Raw genomic sequence first — 23,171 nt, forward strand, 5'->3', positions numbered from 1 at the left:
GTTCTCTTCTCCAACTGACAATTGACGCATACACTATGCACACAATGTAATCAGATGTATGTGCTCTTTTTGATATAGAAGGTGTTGCATATTGTCTGTTCCGAATGTAAACAGTTCCATAGTAATACGCCCAATCTGTAAACTGTTTCATGTGATGTACACTACATGGAAATTGTTGCTTGTTCTTTGCACCAAATAAAGATTGGTGTAGGTACTGTGTACCACGTATAGACATTGCTGTGTATGTCATGCAAAAATGAAAATGGAATATGTTTGATGTCTTACACACCAAATCGACAACTTTGCACGTTCTACATACAACCAACCATTGCTTCAATTTATACACACCAAATGTACACCGTTACACGTTCCATACACAAAATATTCACTGTTACATATAATATACATCAAATTGGCATTGTTTAATGTAATTAATAATCGACAGCTTTGTAAAATCTAAACTCCTAATGGACATATCTTTATGTTGTACACATCATTTGGGTGGTCTTGCATGTTCTTCTTACCTAATGGATAGTGCATGTTGTATGTTCTACAAACAAATTGGTATCTTGAACATCTCTACACACCAAATGGACACTGTTACATGATTTGTGCACAAAATTAGCATATTTCCAAGTTCTAAAAAAAATTGACATGTGTGCATGTTCTAGATGAACATGGTTGTATATAATATATATTCAATGAAAACTGCTTCATGTTCACCAAAGGTTGAATGTGATATGCAGCAAATCAAATTTGCATGCGCTATGCACCAACAGTAAATTGTTGCTTGCGCTAATCGCAAACTGGACCTTTTTGCATGTTCTTCCCACCAAATAAAAATTGTTGCAGGATGTATGCTCCAAGTATACAGTTTGCATGTTTTGTTTTCCAAATATAAATTAAGTTTCATGTGTTCTATTAATGTTATGTAAATTGTTTCATGTGACATACACCAAGTTATGTGGTATATGTGTAGCATATTGAAATCGTTACACATAACATTATAAAATCAGTAAAAACTGAGTAATTTGTCAGAAATATTATGCATGTATGGTTTTATAATTTAATAATATCAAATTAAACATGCGTGCTTTCAAGCCAAAATAATAAACAAAAATGGCTTATTCATTTAGCCTCTTATTACCTTGCTCATGTGCACTCTTTTGGTGGTATTACGGTTAAGTGAAGCTGTATTGCGAGTACTGTAAAGAAAGTCGACGCGGGAATATGTTTTTAAACAAACTAGTTTATACAGGCGTTGATCTTATGAAATTTTGCTAACGTTTCCTTTCCAGTTTCAAAACTAATTTACGATAACAATGTTGTGTGTAACCGTAAATAATGAAACAGGTTGCGTCCCCTGTATTAAAACACGACATAAAACAATAACAATATTGTTTAATTAACTTGAATCAACATGTCAAGTGATAAATTATTAATATGATACATGTTAATTTGAATTTATAAAATGATATGGCAGAAATTGTAAGTATACAGTAATTGTCGATTTTAAACTTCTGAAGTACAAGTTTTGGGTGATGGAGGTTTTGTCACAATGCAGTTTCGTCACACTGATATTATGAAGGAGGGCAGTGGAGGTTTCGTCACACTGATATATTGTATAGCTTAAAATGATATTGCAATTGAATATGATGTTGTAAATATATATATTGGGATATATGCTTCTTTATGTTATTTTTTAGCGTTATTGAGTTGAGTTTTGTAACAAATGATAGTTTTAATTGTATATATTATTTAAATGATTTATGTTTGACTTAGGTTAAACAGCGTACTGTTTGTTATAATGAAGCGTATTTATTTTAGTAGTTGTAGTACCAGCTAAAACTGTAAAATTTTGTCAGTGTTATTTTATAGTTAAATAGAAATATATTCACATGTAACAGGCAATAATTAATGTCCTATGATTTTAATAAATATGCTTTAAAAAGTAACTTTTTTGTCTTTACTGTTGATTTTATGCGAAAAATGTAACACTTGCATTACACTTTGCATATTATCCTTTTTTCTACCATAATATCAACTTTTTCTGTGCGCGTAATATATGAATAAAACACATATTTGTGGAGCACATGAAAACACGTCCCTATCGACTACCAATCTACGATTATAAGATATTTCAATTATTGATTACTTGATAGTGCAAACATATTAATGAGTGCATTGCAAACAATCAATTAGCGACACACGCCTTTAATTGGCAATTAAAGAAGTTGGCTTAAATTGGCAGCGTGGATTATACAAACTGTGTGTATTTATACATAAAGAGTAAATAACGTCTGTTAAACAAAAGTATATAATAGGGGAGTTGTTTCACTGCAACAACAAAATCCAATCATGTCTTCAGAATACGGCACGGCGAATCGAACAGATGATGCTACAGGCTGAAGAGGTACTAATAATAATTATTACTTACCTCATAATTATTTATGGTATACACATTACTTCAATGGTCTTCTATTGTTAATAACATTATATATTATAAAAAATACAATAACTAAAATGTTCTGTACGCATATGTCATAAATTTTGCTTATTCCAGGTTGGCGGTCCTCTTCTGAATGTCGTCACTTACGTTGAGCGCACGTGGATTCATGTAGAAGCTGGAGAACTGGAGCGTCTATAGACAAACAGTAAGGACTAACAACGATGTTGAAGATATGCTTTTATTCAAAGAACAATTGATGTTATTGTGTTTTATATATATATATATATATTTACATAACCAGGGGTTTTTCTGCCTACTTTGGGAAAAGGAGTCTGACCAAATTGGGAATTTTTATCGACAAAATTGCCCATTTTGGGAATTTTTGTTTCGTGAAACGGCTCATTTTGGGAAAAACAAAGAATTAATCATGCTTAAATAAGTCTGTGGTTTAACAATTTTCTTTATATAAACACATGCAAAACAAACACTGCCCAAACACAAGTTACAGTAACATTTTTTGGCCGAGCAAAAATAGAGCCATGGGTATTTCATTTCATACTTTAATGTATAAAATGACGATCGAACTACAACTTTCTTACAAGGCTCTGAGGATTCAGTTGCCGATTTTGTGATTGACGGCCCTGGCATGACTTCTGTTGCTGTTACATTTTGCTGCGTATCGTCCGAGCCTGTCTGTTCAGGGTTACTCGCGGCAGTAATTTCGGAAGATTCTTAACGTTTCAAAAACATCGATGATATCGTTACACATCCTTTAGCGTCTATTTTTCGTGTTTTTATGTCCCCCCACTATAGTAGTGGGGGACATATTGTTTTTGCCCTGTCTGTCTGTTGGTCTGTTTGCGCCAACTTTAACATTTTGCAATAACTTTTGCTATATTGAAGATAGCAACTTCATATTTGGCATGCATGTGTATCTCATGAAGCTGCACATTTTGAGTGGTGAAAGGTCAAGATCAAGGTCATCCTTCAAGGTCAGAGGTCAAATATATGTGGCCAAAATCGCTTATTTTATAAATACTTTTGCAATATTGAAGATAGCATCGTGATATTTGGCATGCATGTGCATCTCATGAAGCTGCACATTTTGAGTGGTGAAAGGTCAAGGTCATCCTTCAAGGTCAGAGGTCAAATATATGTGGCCAAAATCGCTTATTTTATAAATACTTTTGCAATATTGAAGATAGCAACTTGATATTTGGCATGCATGTGTATCTCATGGAGCTGCACATTTTGAGTGGTGAAAGGTCAAGGTCAAGGTCATCCTTCACAAGGTCAAGGTTATCCTTCAAGATCAAACATCATATAGGGGGACATTGTGTTTCACAAACACATCTTGTTTTAATCTAATATTTACTAGTGTGCGAAGCCATGATTGAAAATAAGCGTCTACAGATTTGGACTAGAATGTGTATTGTGCGGCTCTATATACTTGTTATAATGCGGAACAGTTCGAACCTTATCGCTGTCAATGTTGGCAGATGTATCCGGAAAATACACCTGCTAAAATCTGAGTCGCTTAAGGCTTAATTACGTTGCGGATGAAGGGAAGTCACTCTTTCGATATAAATTATGTTTACTTTTTACGATTTTGAAAGAATTATTTTTTTTGGAATTTGGAAATATGTAATCAAAATTCGATTGGGAACGGGTCCGTTTGCTTTGGGAATGCCTCCGTTGTCCGGAGGCGCAGACAGTGCAGAAAAACCCCTGATAACGTAATAAACAACATTGTTTATAGCATTTTTATTTCGCCTAACATAATTAACAATATTGTTTCAGGCTGGCATCGAAGAATCAATACGCCAGCCGGGCGTGCTGACTTAGGATTCTACATGCTCATCCCCCTTCTACGACGTGAGGCGGCGACAGTGGACTTGACGATTCGTCTAGTGCCGGAGCACGCGATTGCCCATGTCCATAGAAGGAAATACAAGGACGTCCATGGAAAACTATTCGACACCTGGGACAAATATGAGGACGATGATATCACCACCACTCAACTTCTGAGGCGATGCAGCAACATCGCAAGCCTTGGGCCCGATTCAACACATGACCCAATCCACGACGAAGATGTCTGAAAAAGAACAAGGACATTTAAGAGACAGAAGCGTTGTTGTGTACATAGTTGTAAATATTTATTTTTGGTGTAACATTGTTTGGAAATAAATGTATGTGATGCCTAATGTTTGGAAATAAATGTATGTGATGCCTAAAGGTAAGTATATTATTGTACCGTTTATTAAGGAGATTTTTATGTTAATGTATTGTGTAATATTGTGTTGTATTTGAATAAATGGTTTTTGTGAATCATAATCAACATTGTATTATGTCATTTAATTGCATGTGTATAGTAACTAAATACTTCAATTTATCGAATTTAACAGACAAGAAAAAAACATGTTGATTGATAACGGAAGAAAGGTGTCAATCAAAGGTACTAAAGTTTCCCGGTATTATTCACACCTATATATTACCATTGTGACGAACCCTCTACCCGTTTTCTACAATAAATTCAGTGTGACGAAACTGCAGTGTGACGAAACCTCCGTAAACCCAAGTTTTCACGTTTTAAAACGGAATACTATTCGAGCGTTAACAATTTCGGACATTTAGTTAAAGTGATATTATTGGCATTTTTCACTGTTGAATTGAGCTGAAAAGAATTAGGTCAAAAGAGTTATTTAAAATGTGGTTACTGACCAATTATTTGCAACTCATCTTGCTACCAGTCATTTATAAAACATATATCTTTTAGTCAATATTTTACATGACTGGACAGTCCTCTAAGCCGAAATGATTCGTAAAACAAAATAGTGTCTTTGTGTTGTATGAACCAATCTGCACTAAAACTAAATTTAGATTCACATCATAAATCAAATCATTTCTGTCGTCATTTGTAAAACGAAAGAACGGTTGATATTCAAATGCAATTATTTTTCTTTTTCCGGGATATTGTTTTAATATGTTGATGCTTCATTAACAAATTTAAGTGTACATGAAGTGAAAGCACCAAAAATAAACAACGGTTGCAATAAACATCTATACACTGTTAGATGCCCATAATATCACTAAGTTCCTCATTTAAACTGTAAGCCTACGCTAACATGATACATTATATCAATTTTAAGCGACTAAAATATAATAACTAGTGTAATATATTTGATAAAAGTGATGTTTAATGGAAACCTGCCCACATGGCTCGAACCCAAGGCCCTTTTAACAAGTACTCTGTTTGCAATTGAACCCTAAATCAGTGGACTTTTTCCATTAATTGCATTTTTTTTTTACAAACTGGCCAGGAAAAGGCCTGATGTATCTATATTGTGTCAATATTTTTAGCTCACCTGAGCACAACGTGCTCATGGTGAGCTTTTGTGATCGCTTATTGTCCCTCAGACGTTGTGCGTTTGTCTTGTCAACTCTCTAGAGGCCACATTTATTGTCCAATCTTCATGAAATTTGGTCAGAAGATTGGTTTTAATGATATCTTGGATGAGTTCGAAAATGGTAACATTTGCTTGAAAAACATGGCTGCCAAGGGGCGGGGCATTTTTCCTTATATGGCTATAGTAAAACCTTGTTAACACTCTAGAGGCCACATTTATTGTCCAATCTTAATGAAACTTGGTCAGAAGATTCATCCCAATAATATCTTGGACGAGTTCGAAAATGATGCCAGTTGGTTGAAAAACATGGCCGCCAGGGGGGGCGAGGCATTTTTCCTTATATGGCTATAGTAAAACCTTGTTAACACTCTAGAGGCCACATTTATTGTCCAATCTTAATCAAACTTGGTCAGAAGATTCATCCCAATAATATCTTGGATGAGTTCGAAAATGATGCTGGTTGGTTGAAAAACATGGTCGCCAGGGGGCGGGGAATTTGTCCTTATATGGCTTTAGTAAAACCTTGTTAACACTTTATAGACCACATTTATTGTCCAATCTTGATGAAATATGGTCAGAAAATTTGTCTTAATGATATCTAGGATGAGTTCGAAAATGGTTACGTTTGCATGAAAAACATGGCCGTCAAGGGGCGGGGCATTTTTCCTTATATGGCTATATAAGGCTATAGTAAAATCTTGTTAACACTCTAGAGGCCACATTTATAGTCCGATCTTCATGAAACTTGGTCAGAAGATTCATCCTAATAATATCTTGAAAGAGTTCAAAAATGATGCCGGTTGGTTGAAAAACATGGCCACCACAGGTGCTGGGCTATTTTCCTTATATGGCTATAGTAAAACCTGGTTAACACTCTAGAGGTCACATTTATTTTCTGATCATCTTGAAGCTTGGTCAGAAGATTTGTCCCAATGATATCTTGAATGAGTTCAAAAATGGTTTTGGTTGCTTTAAAAACATGGCCACAAGGGGCGGGGCATTTTTCCTTATATGGCTTTATATGGCTATAATAAAACCTTGTTAACACTCTAGAGGCCACATTTAGTGTCCAATCTTCATGAAATTTGGTCAGAAGATTGGTCTCAATGATATCTTGGATGAGTTTGAAAATAGTTATGTTTGCTTGAAAAAAATGGCTTCCAAGGGGCGGGGCATTTTTCCTTATATGTCTATAGTAAAATCTTGTTAACACTCTAGAGGCCACATTTACTGTCCGATCTTCATGAAACTTGGTCAGAAGATTCATCCTGATAATATCTTGGACTAGTTCAAAAATGATGCCGGTTGGTTGAAAAACATGGCTGCCAGGGGGCGGGGCATTTTTCCTTATATGGCTATAGTAAAACTTTGTTAACACTCTAGAGGCCACATTTATTTTCCGATCTTCGTAAAACTTGGTCGGAAGATTTGTCCCAATAATATCTTGTTATCTCAGGTGTGCGACTTTGGGCCTTTCAGGCCCTCTTGTTTGATAAACACATTCCAATTTGGTCCATTTTATTTATAAAAAATTCTCAAATTTGCCATTTTATCGTTTAAAAAATCCCAATTAGACTCAAAATTGTTAGGAAAACTAAGACTGTGCATAAAGGATGAACTGTCAGAAACTTATAATGTTGAAAAAATCATTGATAAATATTTAAGAAAAAAAAAACGAGACATTCAGCTGTGAATATTACATTCATACATTTAAACATTGTGTATTCATAAAATAATTATCATTACATCTAAAAGAGTGATTTTTTTTAATTTTCCCCTTGTCATAAAAAACGGCGCGTTTTTCCCCTTTGTAGGGGCCCGGCCACCATTCCCGTAAAGGTGAAAAAAAACACTGACTAAAACTAAAAAATGTGTCAATAGATTAAACTTACTCTTTTAGCTGAAGTTTTGCTTCAAAGTATCAACTGTCGAAAATTGGGACTATGAGCCTCATGTTCTGTAGGATAACCTGCCTCTGACTGAACAAGGTTTGTGTCAGTAGACTGGACAGTCGATGAAGGGTTACTATAATCAACATCTGACAACAGGGCCCTCAATCTATTAAATCTGCCGCCGAAATTCGGCGGCAGTCCCCCACCTGAAAAGTATACTTTTTCCCCTTTGGGGGCAAAAATTCCCCCTAAAAAAAAAAAATTTTTTTTTTAATAGAAAGATGTGTCTCATGATTATTATATCTCAATTCTATTTCAATTAAATCTTTGCAAACATACTAAATTATGAAAAATGCAATGAATATAGTGCAAACATGTACAAATTTAATAATGAGAGAGTAAGTAAAAAAATCCCCCAAAAAGGGAAATGCTGCGAAAATTCCCCCTCTTAAGGGCTGCGGACCCCTTCCCCCAAAGTAGTGTGAGGGCGCTGGACAACTATGCTCTGGACTCAATATTTGATACATTATCACCAATTTTAAAAGTCATTTATATTTTATAAATGGGCGAATGAGAATCAGTACCAGAAATTTGTTTTGCTGTCATTTCAAGCCGAAAATGGTAACATATGTGTCTCATTATGAGAAAACTGGGCATAATGCATGTGCGTAAAGTGTCGTCCCAGATTAGCCTGTGCAGTCCACACAGGCTTATCAGGGACGACTCTTTCCGCTTTAATGGTATTTTTCGTTTAAAGGAAGTCCCTTTTTAGCGAAAATCTTGTTTAAGCGGAAAGTGTCGTCCCAGATTAGCCTGTGCGGACTGCACAGGCTAATCTGGGACGACACTTTACGCACATGCATTATGCCCAATTTTCTCAGAACAAGACACATATTACTTAACAATAAATAAAGAGTATGGCTCAAGCAACTTTTTGATCCCGATTAGAAAAAGTACCAGTTCCAGCACTATTGGGAAAAAAAATTCGCAAAAGAACCTGAAATTGGGAAAATTCACGACCTGTAGTCTTTACGTTGGGAAATTGGTGTATTTGATATTTTGCTCACAAATTCTTTAAAATTGATAACTAAGTGTTGTCAAGTTGTCAATATTACATGGACATAGGTTCAAGCAATAGAGCTGCCTAGAGAAACTAAATAAATGTTGCATTTTATTTTTAAAAATGTACATGTATACTGACCAATTGTGTAGACTACGTTGTTTTGACAAAAGGCATTAAATGTGTGTTTGCAACTATTTTTTTTTGCAAATTGGGATTTTGTTATGAATTGGGATTTTTTTTATTTTGAAATTGGGAAATTTAAATGGTCTGATTGGCAATGGTGCTGGTTTTTATAGAGGAACAACACTGAGATTTTATTTTCATTGTGATTAACATGCTTACTGTAGTAAACATGTAAAAATGTTCCATGCAATTTGGGTACCTTGTTTGACATGTTTTTTAATTTTATGAAATAAGGGGATTTAACAAGTATATTTATCCTGATAAAAGTGTCTGGAGTTTCATGGTTAAATATAATAAATACCGCAACAGTTTGATTTGTGCTGTGTGGATGCAGGATAACATATCTACATACACACATATGTCTTCAATGTACTCATGTTTCAGTCTTCTAAGGCTGTAATCTGTAGAGATAATTTGTGTTATGTGGATAAAACATATTTACAATATTTTTTCACTCACTATGTTTGACACTTTTCTGAAGATACATCACTAACTTGATAGTTTAATATCTTTTTAGATTGATCATATTTCTTTGTATACGAATCCATTGAAAACCTATCCCCTTATTCAAAGACTTATTGTTTAAAGTGTTGTCTGATACTTAAGACGCGGCACATTAAAATGATGTGTGTAGTATATGATTCAGGAGTCAATTTGTGGCATTCATGTTTTCATTTTCTGTCTGCTAAGGTACATTTTATTGAAATTGTTTTCAATGCCGATTTACTTTGATAATGAATCAGGGGTAAGAGTGTTTTAAACCCCCTTTGCATGAAGCGATTTAAAACAGTAATTCAAGTTTTAATTGTTTGATACTTAAAGCTGGTGTTATCTAATAGAGATTGTGGTTATTAACAAGCATTTGCCTTCTTGTATAGTTTCTTGAGTCAAATCAATTGATATATAGATAGTTCTTTTCACATTTTAGTCAGTAATTTTGCCAGTTCACAATGCAGACAAGTGGTTAGACGCCTGCCTGGACTCTGTGGTTAGACAAAGCTTCCCAGGACGCCTGGAACTTTCAGTCTATTTTGATGAATGTCATGTACGTATGTTGTTTCTTTTTCCAGTTTGCTATATGAAAAAAGTAATCCAATTTATTTAAATATTTTCATTAGTTCTTAAGTCTAATTATGTAAATAATGAGTTGTTTGTAAAATTACCTAGTACAGGTTGCCATCTCCACACTGTTTAGTGCTTTTTTTTAGCTCACCACAATGTGCTTATGGTGTGCTTTTGTGATTGCCTTTTGTTTGTTGTGCATTGTGCATTGTGGGGCGTCAACATTTGCCTTGTTAACACTAAAGAGGCCACATTTATTGTTCAATCTTCATGAAATTAGGTCAAAAGATTTGTGTAAATTATATATTTGAAGATTTCGAAAATGATTCTGGTTGGTTGAAAAACATGACCGCCAGCAAGGACCGAAGCTTACATACTCGCAAAATGCGAGCAAGATTTATCGACAGCAAGTTGAAAAATATAAAGCTTGCAATTTTCTGCGAGTAGAAATGTCCGATTTCTCAAACCTGTTTTTCCATAAATCCTTTAAGTATTGAGAGATAATTACTTTCAATAATCAGGACTCCCTAATAAGCGTCTCGACAATCGCGACTTTCTAACAAAAATTTCGTCTGCATGTTCAAAAACGTTCGTCAATCATGGACTAATTTCTGAAGAGGCTGGCGTCCGAGGACGCTGAGACAGCAAAAACTGAAAGAAACTTAAAAGTCCAAAAACTACGGAGAAAGCCATGCTGACAGCAGCTTTAAACATTTTTGAGTTACAAGTCATTATTGCTGAATATTGAATGTGGGTCCATGCCTATAATTATTGAGATAACTGTTTGTTACAGTTTCTCATAGCGCCTTCACTATTTTACCGATCACTTACATATTTGGCATGAAGGTACCTTGCATGGACCTCTACCTTTTGATGAGGTTTGAGGTCACTGGGGTCAAGGTCACTGAGGCTAATAATAGATATTCCGTCACACTTTTGTTACAGTTTCTTATAGCCCCTTCACTATTTTACCGATCTCTTACATATTTGGCATGTAGGTATCTTGCATGGACCTCTACCTTTTGATGAGGTTTGAGGTCACTGGGTTCAAGGTCACCAAGGCTAATAAAAATAGATGTTCCGTCACACTTTTGTTACAGTTTCTAATAGCGCTTTCAATACTTTACCAATCTCTTTCATATTTGGCATGTAGGTACCTTGCATGGACATCCACTTTTTGATGAAGTTTGAGGTCATTGGGGTCAAGGTCACCAAGGCTAATACAAATAGATTTTCCATCACACTTTTGTTACAGTTTCTCATAGCGCCTTCAATACTTTACCGATCTCTTTCATATTTGGCATGTAGGTATCTTGCATGGACCTCTACCTTTTGATGAGGTTTGATGTCACTGGGTTCAAAGTCAAGGTCACCGAGGTTAATAATAGATTTCCGTCACACTTTTGTTACAGTTTCTCATAGCGCCTTCAACACTTCACCAATCTCTTTCATATTTGGCATGTAGGTACCTTGCATGGACCTCTACCTTTTGATGAGGTTTGAGGTCACTGGGTTCAAGGTCAAGGTCACCGAGGCTAATAATAGATTTCCATCACACTTTTTTTACAGTTTCTCATAGCGCCTTCAATACTTTACTGATCTCTTTCATATTTGGCATGTAGGTACCTTGCATAGACCTCTACCTTTTGATGAGGTCACTGGGGTCAAGGTGAAGGTCACCAAGGCTAATAATAGATTTTTTTTAGGTGGTCATTATGCTCCCCGATGATGCGCTTTGTCAATCTATGTGTTAATGATTAACACATAGATTGACAAAGCGCATCATCGGGGAGCATCCATCAGTTTTACTGATATTCTTGTTTAAGTAGCCAACATATTATGCACAATTTTAAGCAATATGGTACAAGAAATGTATAGTTTTAAATAAAAAATATTAAAAATCCCAAATTATGAGTAAGTTTTTCATTTTGCAAGTGAAAAAAAAATCAATTTGCAAAAAAATGCAAGTGCCTTAATAGGTTAAATTCGGTCCCTGGCCAGGTGGCCGGCATTTTTGCTTTAATGGCTTTAGTAAAACCTTGTTAACACTCCAAAGGCAACAATTCTTGTCTGATCATTATGCAACTTGGTCAGAAGATTTGTCCCAATGATATCTTGAACAAGCTTGATAATGGTTCCATTTGCTTAAAAACATGGCTGCCAGGGGTCGTGGCATATTTCCTTATATAGCTTTATTTGTCTGTAGTAAAACCTTTAATCTAGAGGTCACATTAATTGTTCCATCTTAATGAAACTTTGTCAGAAGATTTGTCTGCATGATATCTTGGATGAGTTAAAAAAAATGGTTCTTGTTGGTTGAAAAACATGGCTGCCAGGGAAGGGGACATTTTTCTTTATATGACTATAGTAAAAACTTCTTCACACTCTGAAAGTCACAGTTATTGTCCATTAATCTTCATGAAACTTGGTCAGAACATTTGTATTAATGATGCCTTGGATGAGTTTGACAATGGTTCTGGTCTTTTGAAAAACATGGCCCTCAGGGGGCAGGGAATTTTTGGTCAGACCATTTGTTCTAATGATATTTTGGGCTGCACAGAACAGGTCAGTTCCTTTGTTTCTCAGGTGAGCAACTTTGGGCCATTCATGCCCGCTTGTCTCTTATTTGGGGAATATTGCTTATAGCCATGAAATTGGCTATTTACCTTTAATTGGAGAAAGGCATAACATGTTGATTAATAACTTTTGAATTATTGTAGATAAAGGTTACATTAAAAAGAAAATTATAAACATATAATATTTAATAGGGAATTGACAACTAAAGAAGTGCATGATCAATAAATATTTGCTAAATTGTATAAGCTATTAATAGAAATTTTCCTCTGGTGCTCTGGTTAAAAATATATAATATTATTCAGAAGACCCTTGGGCAAATAATTGATGTTCCAATTTAGAAAATTAGGCTGAACATCAGGCAACTTAAGACCAGCATTTTTAAGATAGTTCTTGACAGCTATGAGTACATTTTATCTACCTCAATCAAAACTGAAGGTCTTATAGCTGAATTTTGATTGTTGCAACATATTTCAATGACCGTTAGTTGTCTGGAATTCAATTTGGATATTTTCTCTAAGTCTTTAGCAATGTGATTCATTCTTATACGCTGTTGATTCAGGACGGTTCTGAGAATATTGTGGACACATGGGCTCCACGGCTGAAGCAGAGAGACATTCAGCTGGTGGCCAGCGGTCACCATGATGCAACCCCACGAGGAGGTGTGTGGAGTTAAGTTTCAACCTATTTATTGTCCCCCTACTGGTGAAACCAGAGGGGACTTATGGTTTGCGCTCTGTGTGTCCGTGAGTCTGTCTGTCAGTCAGTCACACTTTTCTGGATCCTGTGATAACTTTAAAAGGTCTTAATATATTTTTATGACACTTGAAACATGGATAGATAGCAATATGGAGATTATGCACGTCATTTCATTTTGTTCCTACGTCAAGAATTCTGGTTGCTATGGCAACAAATAAAATTTACTGGCAAAGGTGGAGTTTCACAGGTAGGGGACCATATTGCTTGGCAATCTCTTGTTTAAGCTCGATTACTTTGAAAGTCATAGGCTTATTGAAACGCTCTCAAGTCTGTTTCCTCGGACTAGACCCATTACTTGGTGTGTAAGGGTAGATCGAAGGGACGCTCCCAGTGGGGATTGAACCGGTGACCTCCCGATCACTAGGCGGTAACCATATCCAATACGCCATGACGACCTCAAAGGTGTGTTTGGAAGGGCCACCATGGCTTATAATTCTCCTAATCCTTTGCCACTAAGATAATCACTTGGACACGAGTCTCTTTGGAAATCAAATTAAATTTAAGACCTTAATTGCTGAATTTTAAAGGCTTTATTTCCAAACCAAATATACTGATGATAAGCAAACAGCAAAAACAAACTGAGCACACTGTGATTAAATCACAGGCTGTTCTGTTTTTTTGTTGGTTGCATGAAGCTTTCATTTCACTTCAAAGCGGGAAATGGTTAAGCTAAAAAATATTGTAGAATAGAGAGTTTTTTATCATTTTGGCTGCTTAGTGGGGCACAATTAAGAAACTGTTGAAGCCAAATATTATATTTTAAATAATAAGCAAAATTTGTTACTTTGTAGCCATTTGCTTATTGAGGTGGAGTAGCCCTGCATTATCAACCCCTGTAAAATATTTTAGCTGTTCCTTGATGACACATGCAATCATGTCTCATGGTTTGATATTTTCCAGACATATGGTTGTTATGTCATAACAGTTGCTTCAAATAGAATAACAACTAAACAAAGTAAAAAATTACACTTTCCTAGGATTGCTTAAATTGTCCAACTATTTATTTGTATTGTTATGTAATACAAAAAGGTTCAAATTTTCCAAGTGTCCCATTAGCATAATGTTTAAACTGTTCACTTTATTTAAGAATTTATAAGTTATGTACAGAAAGGTATATGCATATGTTATGTGTTAAGTTGTTAATTTATTTATATTATTAATCAAAAGCATTAACGCATAAGATAAAACGTAAATTAGGCATGACTTTGTTTTAAAATGTTGTATCTTGGCTCTTTTTACAGTTGGTTATGCAAAAAATCAGGCTGTACGCCAAAGCAAAGGACAGTACCTTGCATTTCTTGATTCGGTAAGCTTGCTTAATTGGTAACAATGATTTTTTCCTTCTTTATAAAGTACTTGAAAACTGCACTTTCCAAATGGGAAAAGAATAAGAAATTTCCCAATTGCTGTCTGAAAAAATCCGATTCAAAGGTGTTTGTGTTGTTGTTGTTTTTTTTGTAGTTAAATGCAACATTTAGTTCATTTCACTATGCAGCTCTATGGCTTGAACCTAAGTTTAAATTATACTGACAACTTGACATCACTAAGCTATTCATTTTAAAGTATTTGTTAGCAACAAATCAAAAACATACATTTCCCAATTTGAAGACTGAACAACGCTAATTTCCCAATTTCAGTTTTTTTGGCACTATTTTTCCCAATTGGGCTGGCACCGGTACTTATCCTGATTAAGAAAAAAAATTGCTGTGATGATCACAAGATTTTCACAGTGCAATTTAGGGAATGAGAAAAAAATGGTAAGAAATTTATCAGGAGGTATGTAAGAATTGAACTTTAAAGAAACTGGTTCAGCTAAACAATTTAAAAAAATAAAATGTCATTCACTTTAAAACTTGAATAAACATAAATTACACTTATGACTTAGAGAATTGGAACAAATATTGCAAATATATTTTGATAAATCTAGTCATACAATTTAAATATAAATTTTGTAAATATGTGTATAACGAATAAAGCATTTGAAGAGAATATGAACTAAATAAATATGACCTTATTTATATTTTAAAGCCTGAAAGGCCCAGTGGTTGCAAATTAGATTTGGAGTAAAGGACCATATTTTGAATCCCGGCAAAGTTTTAATTGTTTATTCTGCTGATTATTTTTGCTTTTATAATAATTTAATATTGCTCAACATTTTTGTTTTGTTAGTACCTATATTATATGGCATTCAAACAAATTAAAGTATGTTCATAATCACTTTATAGATATAGCTAAACAAATGTCTGCGCCTTTTTGTGTAAACAGCTAAGTTCCTTGGCTGGGACTTAAAATGAGTATGTTATTTTGCATAAGATAATAAGTATCTTTCTTTCCACCTTCTCGTATATGCTTTCGAGATAATCATATTTAAGTGTTTTTTTATATCCCCAGCACACCAAAAAGTTGTAAGTGGTATACTGGTTTCAGGTTGTCTGTTTGCTTGTTATTGTCCAGACTTTGGATTTCTTGCCAAGAGCTTTTCTTAAAAACTATCATAAATGTCAACATTAAAATTAATGGGTAGGTAGATATGATTGAGGTGATGTGCTGAGCACAAAAACCTTGTGTCCCTCTTTTTTAGATTTATTGACTTAGTGGTTTATTTTTTTACTTAATTTTTGGTTTGAGAATATCTGTGAAGACTAAGAGGTACATGTACATGTATCAACTTCAAAACTTTATAGGTAGCTAGATCTCATGATGGGGATGCAGGCTGTCAAGCGGTCATACTTTTAAGTACTACTTTTTCCTACTATTTCCTACTTTTTCATCATGATCCTACTTTTTCCTATATTTTTACCAAATCTTCCTACTATTCCTACTTTTTCATTTTCAATGGAGAATTTTTTTTTTTTAGAGTTTATTTAGTAAACTTGCAGGATGAATGAATCTATGGCATGACTGTATCCCTGTTAAGGTGCATTCATCTAGATGAGACCTGACAACCCATGCTGACTGTCTGCCTTTACCTCTTCAGGAAGCATAAATATTTATTTATAATGTAACTTTTGAAATTATTGACAAAAGTTTTATTTAAAGTAACAATAGTGCCTTGTTTACTTCCTTAGCATTTGTACACTGCAGACTTCACTACCTTACACAGTTCCCAGTGATGCAAGAGCTGAGGAAACCCATTGTTTATTCCAGTTTTATTAACCAGGTTTTCCGAAGGAAAAAACAGGTTATTAGATTGGTGAATGCGGGCGGGCTGGCTGGCTGGCTGGCGGGCTGGCTGGCGGGCGGGCGGAACAAGCTTGTCCGGGCCATAACTATGTCGTTCATTGTCAGATTTTAAAATCATTTGGCACATTTGTTCACCATCATTGGACGGTGTGTTGCGCGAAATAATTACGTCGATATCTACAAGGTCAAGGTCACACTTTGAGTTCAAAGGTCAAAAATGGCCATAAATGAGCTTGTCCTGGCCATAACTATGTCATTCATTGTGAGATTTTAAAATCATTTGGCACATTTGTTCACCATCATGGGACGGTGTGTCGCACAAAAGAATCACGTCAATATCTCCAATGTCAAGGTCGCCACGACTAAAAATATTTATTTTTTTTAAACAAACTTACAAAGGGGGTTAATTTTGTTTGCTCATTTCAAAAGTTCAGTTTGAGTTTTTTCCCTTTATCAGATTTTTTTTTCACAATGAAAACCTGGTTTTGTGACAATTTTGTCCCTTGTTTTGTTTCCATTGACAACAATTTGACCAAACCTTATGCATGTTTACATGATATTGCTGTTTGGAATGTAGAGATATAGAGATACATGTATTATATGAGTGGTTATGTAATATGGAATTTATTACACAAGTTATTTGAAAAAGATAAAACTGATGCTTTGCCGAGTTTTCATCATTTACAAATATAATGTAATAAATTCCGTATTACATGACAACAGATATGATGTTCTATTGATATCAAAGGTACATCATGTGTAGTAATTAATGATTAATGCACAGAGCCTAAATGCCCTGATACATTTGTATGCTCCCGGTAGGGTGGCATATAGCAGTTGTACTGTCAGTCCGTCTGTCTGTCTATCTGTCTGTCTGTCTGTCTGTCTGTCTGACTTTTGTCTGTCTGTGTGTCCGTCCGAAAACTTTTACATGGGCCATAACTTTTGCAATATTGAAGATAGCAACTTGATATTTGGAATGCATGTGTATCTCATGATGAAGCTGCACATTTTGAGTGGTGAAAGGTCAAGGTCATCCTACAAGGTCAAAAGTAAAAAAATACAATCCAAGGGAACTTGTAAGCTTTAAAAGAGTGATAATTTCTAAACCTGCCAAATTATATTTTGAAATTTTATTTCAAAGCGGCGCAATAGTGGGCATTGTGTTTCTGACAAACACATCTCTTGTCTAATGATGCCATAGCTAGTGAGGTAACTTCAAGGTGTTACAGCGTAGTATTAAAAATATTTAACGGCATTATTACACTCCTGCAACATCATCAATAATGTAAAAACCATTATTTGAAACTGAAATAAACAATGTAGTGCAACTGTTTCATTGCTCAATCAATGATGTCATAAAAGATGTCAGGTGATAAGGTCCTATCTCCAGTTGCATAATGTGCTCTGCAATGACCAGTCATTTTGAATGTAACTTAAGTCATTATAACTGCACCCTATTGTCAATTTAAAGGTTTCAAAATGTAGCTATGGCAGAGCATTGACATTGCTTTATATACTAGTATTAATCTTGGAAAACAAGTTGGTGTATCACTAAATAAATTTTGTCTTCTGCTTAAGGATATAACATGCATAGTATATTACCATTTATATATCCATACACAGAAGACCTCTAACCACTTATTTGATGATACACCAAAATGAACAGCATCTAATTATACTTCTTTATCAGGGTAGCTTTGCTTGAAACTTAATTATCATAGATACACTATAAGTGCTAAAATGCCTAGTGGGAGAACAAAGTTTAACCCTTCATGGATGGGGAAGTTGGACAACAGTGGAAAAACACTTGTATCGTGGTGTCTGATTGAAGTCCATCTTGTGTAGTACATGTAATTCTGGTGCTAATCAACTGATAAGTCATGCAGATGGACAACAACACAAGGAAAACATGAAATACATGCATGATAATTCAGAAATACATGCATGATAATTCACAAAAGCGTTTGTTTGGAAGTGCTACAAAGCCAAGCAGCTCTCAGTGGGGGTGGGGATAAATCTATCTGTATGCAAGTACATCCATCACACAAGGAACAGGTACAAAAGGCTGAAATCCTCTGGGCCCTTAAGGTAGCTTCAAGAGGGAATCCATACAGAACATGTGATGGCACTCCTGCTCTGTTTCAAGCTATGTTTCCTGGACCTGTGTCTAAAAAATTGTATTATGTATTCCTACTTTTGAGGGAAAAGTTCCTACTTTTTCCTACTTTTTTCCTACTTTTTTTGCAAAAGAAGTTCCTATTTTTTCCTACTTTTTGAAAAAAGGTCACTTGACAGCCTGGGGATGTGAAGTGCACGTGAAATTGAACTCTTGTTTTCACGTTTTTGAGGAATGCCTTTTCAAATTAAATTGTGAACAGATTTTATATTGAAAACTGGCAGGTGCACGATCTTGAAACTAAATAAGTAAATGAATCTCATTTATGAGATGGGCATTGCACAGAACTGCCTATTCCCTCAGACAAAATGGCCTGCAGGTCATTTTTTAGGGAAGACAGTGACAGTTCTAGTTTGTCATCTTTCAACCGCTATTTAGGCATTTCCTGCAGCCAAAATAGAATTACTAATCAATTTTGTAAGCAGCATTGTAAATCTTTTATTGGCTAATGTAATTTCTTTAACTTGTTAATGCCCCCATCTAAGAGTGGCATATAGCAGTTGCACTGTCCATCTATCACTGGCATCAGTCTGTCGGTCCGTCTGGCATTCTGTGTCTGGAGATTTTTCCTTTTGTGTGAGTCTACGTGCGTAACTTACAGATAACATTAGAGTTTTGTTCAGGGTCATTGATTTTGGCAAAAATCAGTTTTCAATACTTTTTTCTAAACCCTTAAGCAGGTATTGCCCTTATTTTTGGTGTGTGTCTTACTGTGTGTGATTTAAAGTGATATTATGGGCATCTTACAGTATATGCTATGTTTATATGTGTCTATCGCAACCGTGGTTTATTTTTGGTGTTTTCAATTCATATACACTTATAATTGTTAACTCAGCATCAACATACTAAAACAATATCCCGGAAAGAGAAAACCAATGCATTTGAATATCAAGCGTACTTTCGTTTTGACAACTGACGACAAAAATGATTTGATGTACAATGTGAATGTAAATTTAGTTTAAGTGCAGATTCGTTCATACGACACAAAGACACAATTTTGTTTTACGGATTATTTCGGCTTAGAGGACTGGGTGAGTCATGTAAAATATTGAATATAATATATATTTTTATAAACAACTGGTAGCAAGATGAGTAGCAGATAATTGGTCAGTTACCACATTTTAACCAACTCTTTTGAACTGTTATTTCTTTTCAAGTCAATTCAACAGTGAAAAATGCAAATAATATCACTTACACATCAAGATATAATTGTGTTCTGATGCTTTGATTTTTTGACAGAGATGCAGGAGGTATAGTTTATACTTTGTTATTCTATAAAATAACTCTTTTCCAGAATTGTTAATGAGATGCTTTAAGGTACTGACTTAATTTTAGTCTGTTAGTCTACCTTCATTTCTTAAAGATCAAGTTTGAGTTGTGTTCTTTTCAATAATCTTGCGAAAAATTAATGGACTATAACGTGGCAATGATGTTTTAACGTACTAATGAGATATAGCTGTTGTGCATATTCAAAGTGCAGTTGGGGGAATTGTGTTTCACAAACACAGCTTTTTTTTAAATAGAATTTCGCATTTTCTGAGGTGTAACTATAATAATTCCTGAAATGAAATCCTGCACCTTGGCTTGAGTTTTTTTAGTGCCAACCAATAATAATATATATGTAGATGTGTACGTAAAAATGTAAACTTATCGGTCAAGAACTACTTTTGTTTTTTTTTAAAGACAACCGATCGAAAACACATCATACGATCTAACCCTTTTTACTTATAGGATGATGTCATGCATTGTGACAGAGTTGCTGAACAGCATGCGGCCGCCACCACTCATCCTTCAGCAGTAGGTTACTTATAATGTTTTTTTATATCTTACCGCCAACAGAATTCTTGTTTTCATTGGCTAAGCCAGGTCACACAGAGATGTCTTCCATTATAGATGAGTTGCTTTTCATATAAGGTTAGTAAATTTTACTGATGTAATGGAAGAAAAAAAACATTATAAAATGAAATATAGGTAACTTTTTCTCTTTTATTAGGTTGATGCTGGAGATGTTTGTCAGTAAAATCGATTCGTTTCAGGGCTTTTTACTCGCCCCAGCCCCAGTTTACACAATTGTAAGACATACAACGTCTGTAAGAAGCCTTGTAACTAATTTTTCTTTAATACTTGTGACCACATAAAGGAGCCTTTTCACAGATTTGTGCATGTATTGAAGTTTGTCATTAAATGCCTTATATTGATAAATGTAAACATTGGATCTAAAATGCTCCAGTAAAAAATCAAAAATAAAATTAAGAAAAAGAAAAAAAAGTAACTCGAACCACTGACCCCTTAAGTCCTGGATTAAAAGTCTACTACTTAGACCATTCGGCCATACGTGCTCATACAATAAAGGATTAATTTTATACTTTATACATGTATAAGCAATCCTCGTAGTTTCACAAAATATAACAACAACAACAGCTAGATGTCTCCAAATTATTCAATCCTTTCGCGTTGTAACACTTTATAATTTTAAGGTTTTGAAATCGTCAAAAGATGCATATAATGGCTATTTTAGAGCATAGTAAATGTTCAGTAATACTGTTTCATCACAAATATCATAACTAAAACAAACATTTGCGAATCTGAAACAACATTTTTTAATTTTGTCAATTTGAAAATGCCCCATAAAGGGTGTTTGAAGGATTCTATAAATACTTTCATAACATCTGTGTCTGGTGAGGACAGACCGCAGTTTATTTAACGTTGACAAACAAGTAATGCACTTCAAACAAATAAGTGTGTTTGCTATTTTATCCGCGTTCTGAGAAAATTGGGCATAATGCAGTTGCGTAAAGTGTTGTCCCAGGTTAGCCTGTGCAGTCTGCATCTGCACAGGCTAACCTGGGACAACATTTTACGCCTAAATTGGATTTTTGCTAAGAAGAGTCTTCATTTAAACGAAAAATGTCATAAAAGTGGAAAGTGTCGTCCCTGATTAGCCTGTGATAGATAGATAGCTAGATTTATTTCAACATAAAATGCATAGATTTACAAGGCAGCGTGTTATATACACACAGTAAATTATAAAAACAACCTGCGTGTATAAACACAGCCATGTCAATCAACATTAAACGTAAAGGATTGCACTATTAAGGGTTTTCAATTTAACCTTTATTTCGATTGTGGTCCTTTATAAATAATTTAAAGGTCTTGTTGAAGCCTCTTTATTTTGCTCCTCAAAGGGAAGGAGCATAGATTCTGTCCTTCCTAATTCTTATTTTGATGGAATATAGTGTGTGTGAGTCTGAGACAAATTTCCCTTAAATACTCGCTTCATTCTACCAGATGTCCTTCCATTTTTCCATCTTTTGATCATCTGACTTTTCGTTTCCATGAAAGATGTCAGATACTAATAATCCTAATTTGATAAAACTAATATTCATCACTATAGGGTGGACATTTGCATTGTCGTCTTGTAGTTCAGATCCAATGATTGTTTGTCTACAAACGTTGTAACAGAGAGGAAGATAGGTATATCTTCAGTCTGTCCAAGGTTCCAGCTGCCCGTCCATATGTCTATCGGATTATGGATCCTGCTATAACTCAAAAAGTGCTTGAGCCAGGTTGATTAAACTTGGAATGTGGATAATGGCTAAATTGGGAATATGCTTGTTATTTCTTTTTTTTCTGTTGGACAAGAATATGGTTTCTATGGTTACGGAAAGAATTGGAAACAAAAATGTGGATCAGATCCTTTGATAACTAAAAAAATACTCAAGCAAGGTTAATGAAACTTATAGGTTATATTTGCTATGCTTACAAACAAAAAAAACACTTAAATCTGTATCCCGGGATAAAACATAAGTTAGGTTGATTTAACTTGGTATGTAGATAGAGGGCAATATGGGGAATATGCACAGAATTTACGTTTTGTTAATCTTTTTGTTAGTTTTTCACTCATTGTTTCAACTCAGTATGTAGAATGAGAGCCAAATGTTGAATATGCACATTATTTCTTTGTTTGTTTAACAAAACTTGTAGATATTTGGTTACAGAAATTAGTGAAAACTGTAGAATATGGATCCTGCAATAACTCAAAAAGTGGTCTGGCTTGAATATGGTGAATATGCATGTTAAGTCAGTCCTTTAACCTGACCAAAATTGCCGTAGCTATGGTTGCAAAATTAATGTCCATCTGTCCAGAAAACTTTTGTGTCCAGAAGCATATTGTGAAACTGCTTTCGTGCATTTCAATGAAACTTGGTGTGAGTATATATATATATAAGCGAATGATGCACACTCACTTTCGTTGCACACCATGTTTTAATGCAGAATAATCACCCTTTGTTCCTTAAAAGACTTTTTTTCTGAGCTTTTTTTCAATACTGTTAAGGTATATTGAAATAAAACTAGGATTGAATTAAAACTAGGATATAACCCCATCACAGGTACAAATTAGTTCAAAGAAACAATTGAC

General features: G+C 34.7%; 1 protein-coding gene across 1 annotated transcript in view; it reads left to right on the forward strand.

Annotated features, from left to right (window-relative positions):
* The first annotated feature begins 1,358 nt into the window (after window positions 1-1,358).
* The window catches only part of LOC127868496 (UDP-GlcNAc:betaGal beta-1,3-N-acetylglucosaminyltransferase-like protein 1), a 33,598-nt gene continuing 11,785 nt past the window's right edge, over window positions 1,359-23,171 (forward strand). Inside the window, exons 1-5 of the mRNA XM_052410317.1 lie at window positions 1,359-1,488; window positions 9,923-10,039; window positions 13,193-13,292; window positions 14,631-14,695; window positions 20,483-20,548. Of these exons, the coding sequence (XP_052266277.1) occupies window positions 1,477-1,488; window positions 9,923-10,039; window positions 13,193-13,292; window positions 14,631-14,695; window positions 20,483-20,548 (360 nt within the window). The 5' untranslated portion in view covers window positions 1,359-1,476. The remainder of the gene's footprint in view (window positions 1,489-9,922; window positions 10,040-13,192; window positions 13,293-14,630; window positions 14,696-20,482; window positions 20,549-23,171) is intronic.

The sequence above is a fragment of the Dreissena polymorpha genome, chromosome 2, assembly GCF_020536995.1.
Source record: "Dreissena polymorpha isolate Duluth1 chromosome 2, UMN_Dpol_1.0, whole genome shotgun sequence".
Taxonomy (NCBI): Eukaryota; Metazoa; Mollusca; class Bivalvia; order Myida; family Dreissenidae; genus Dreissena; species Dreissena polymorpha.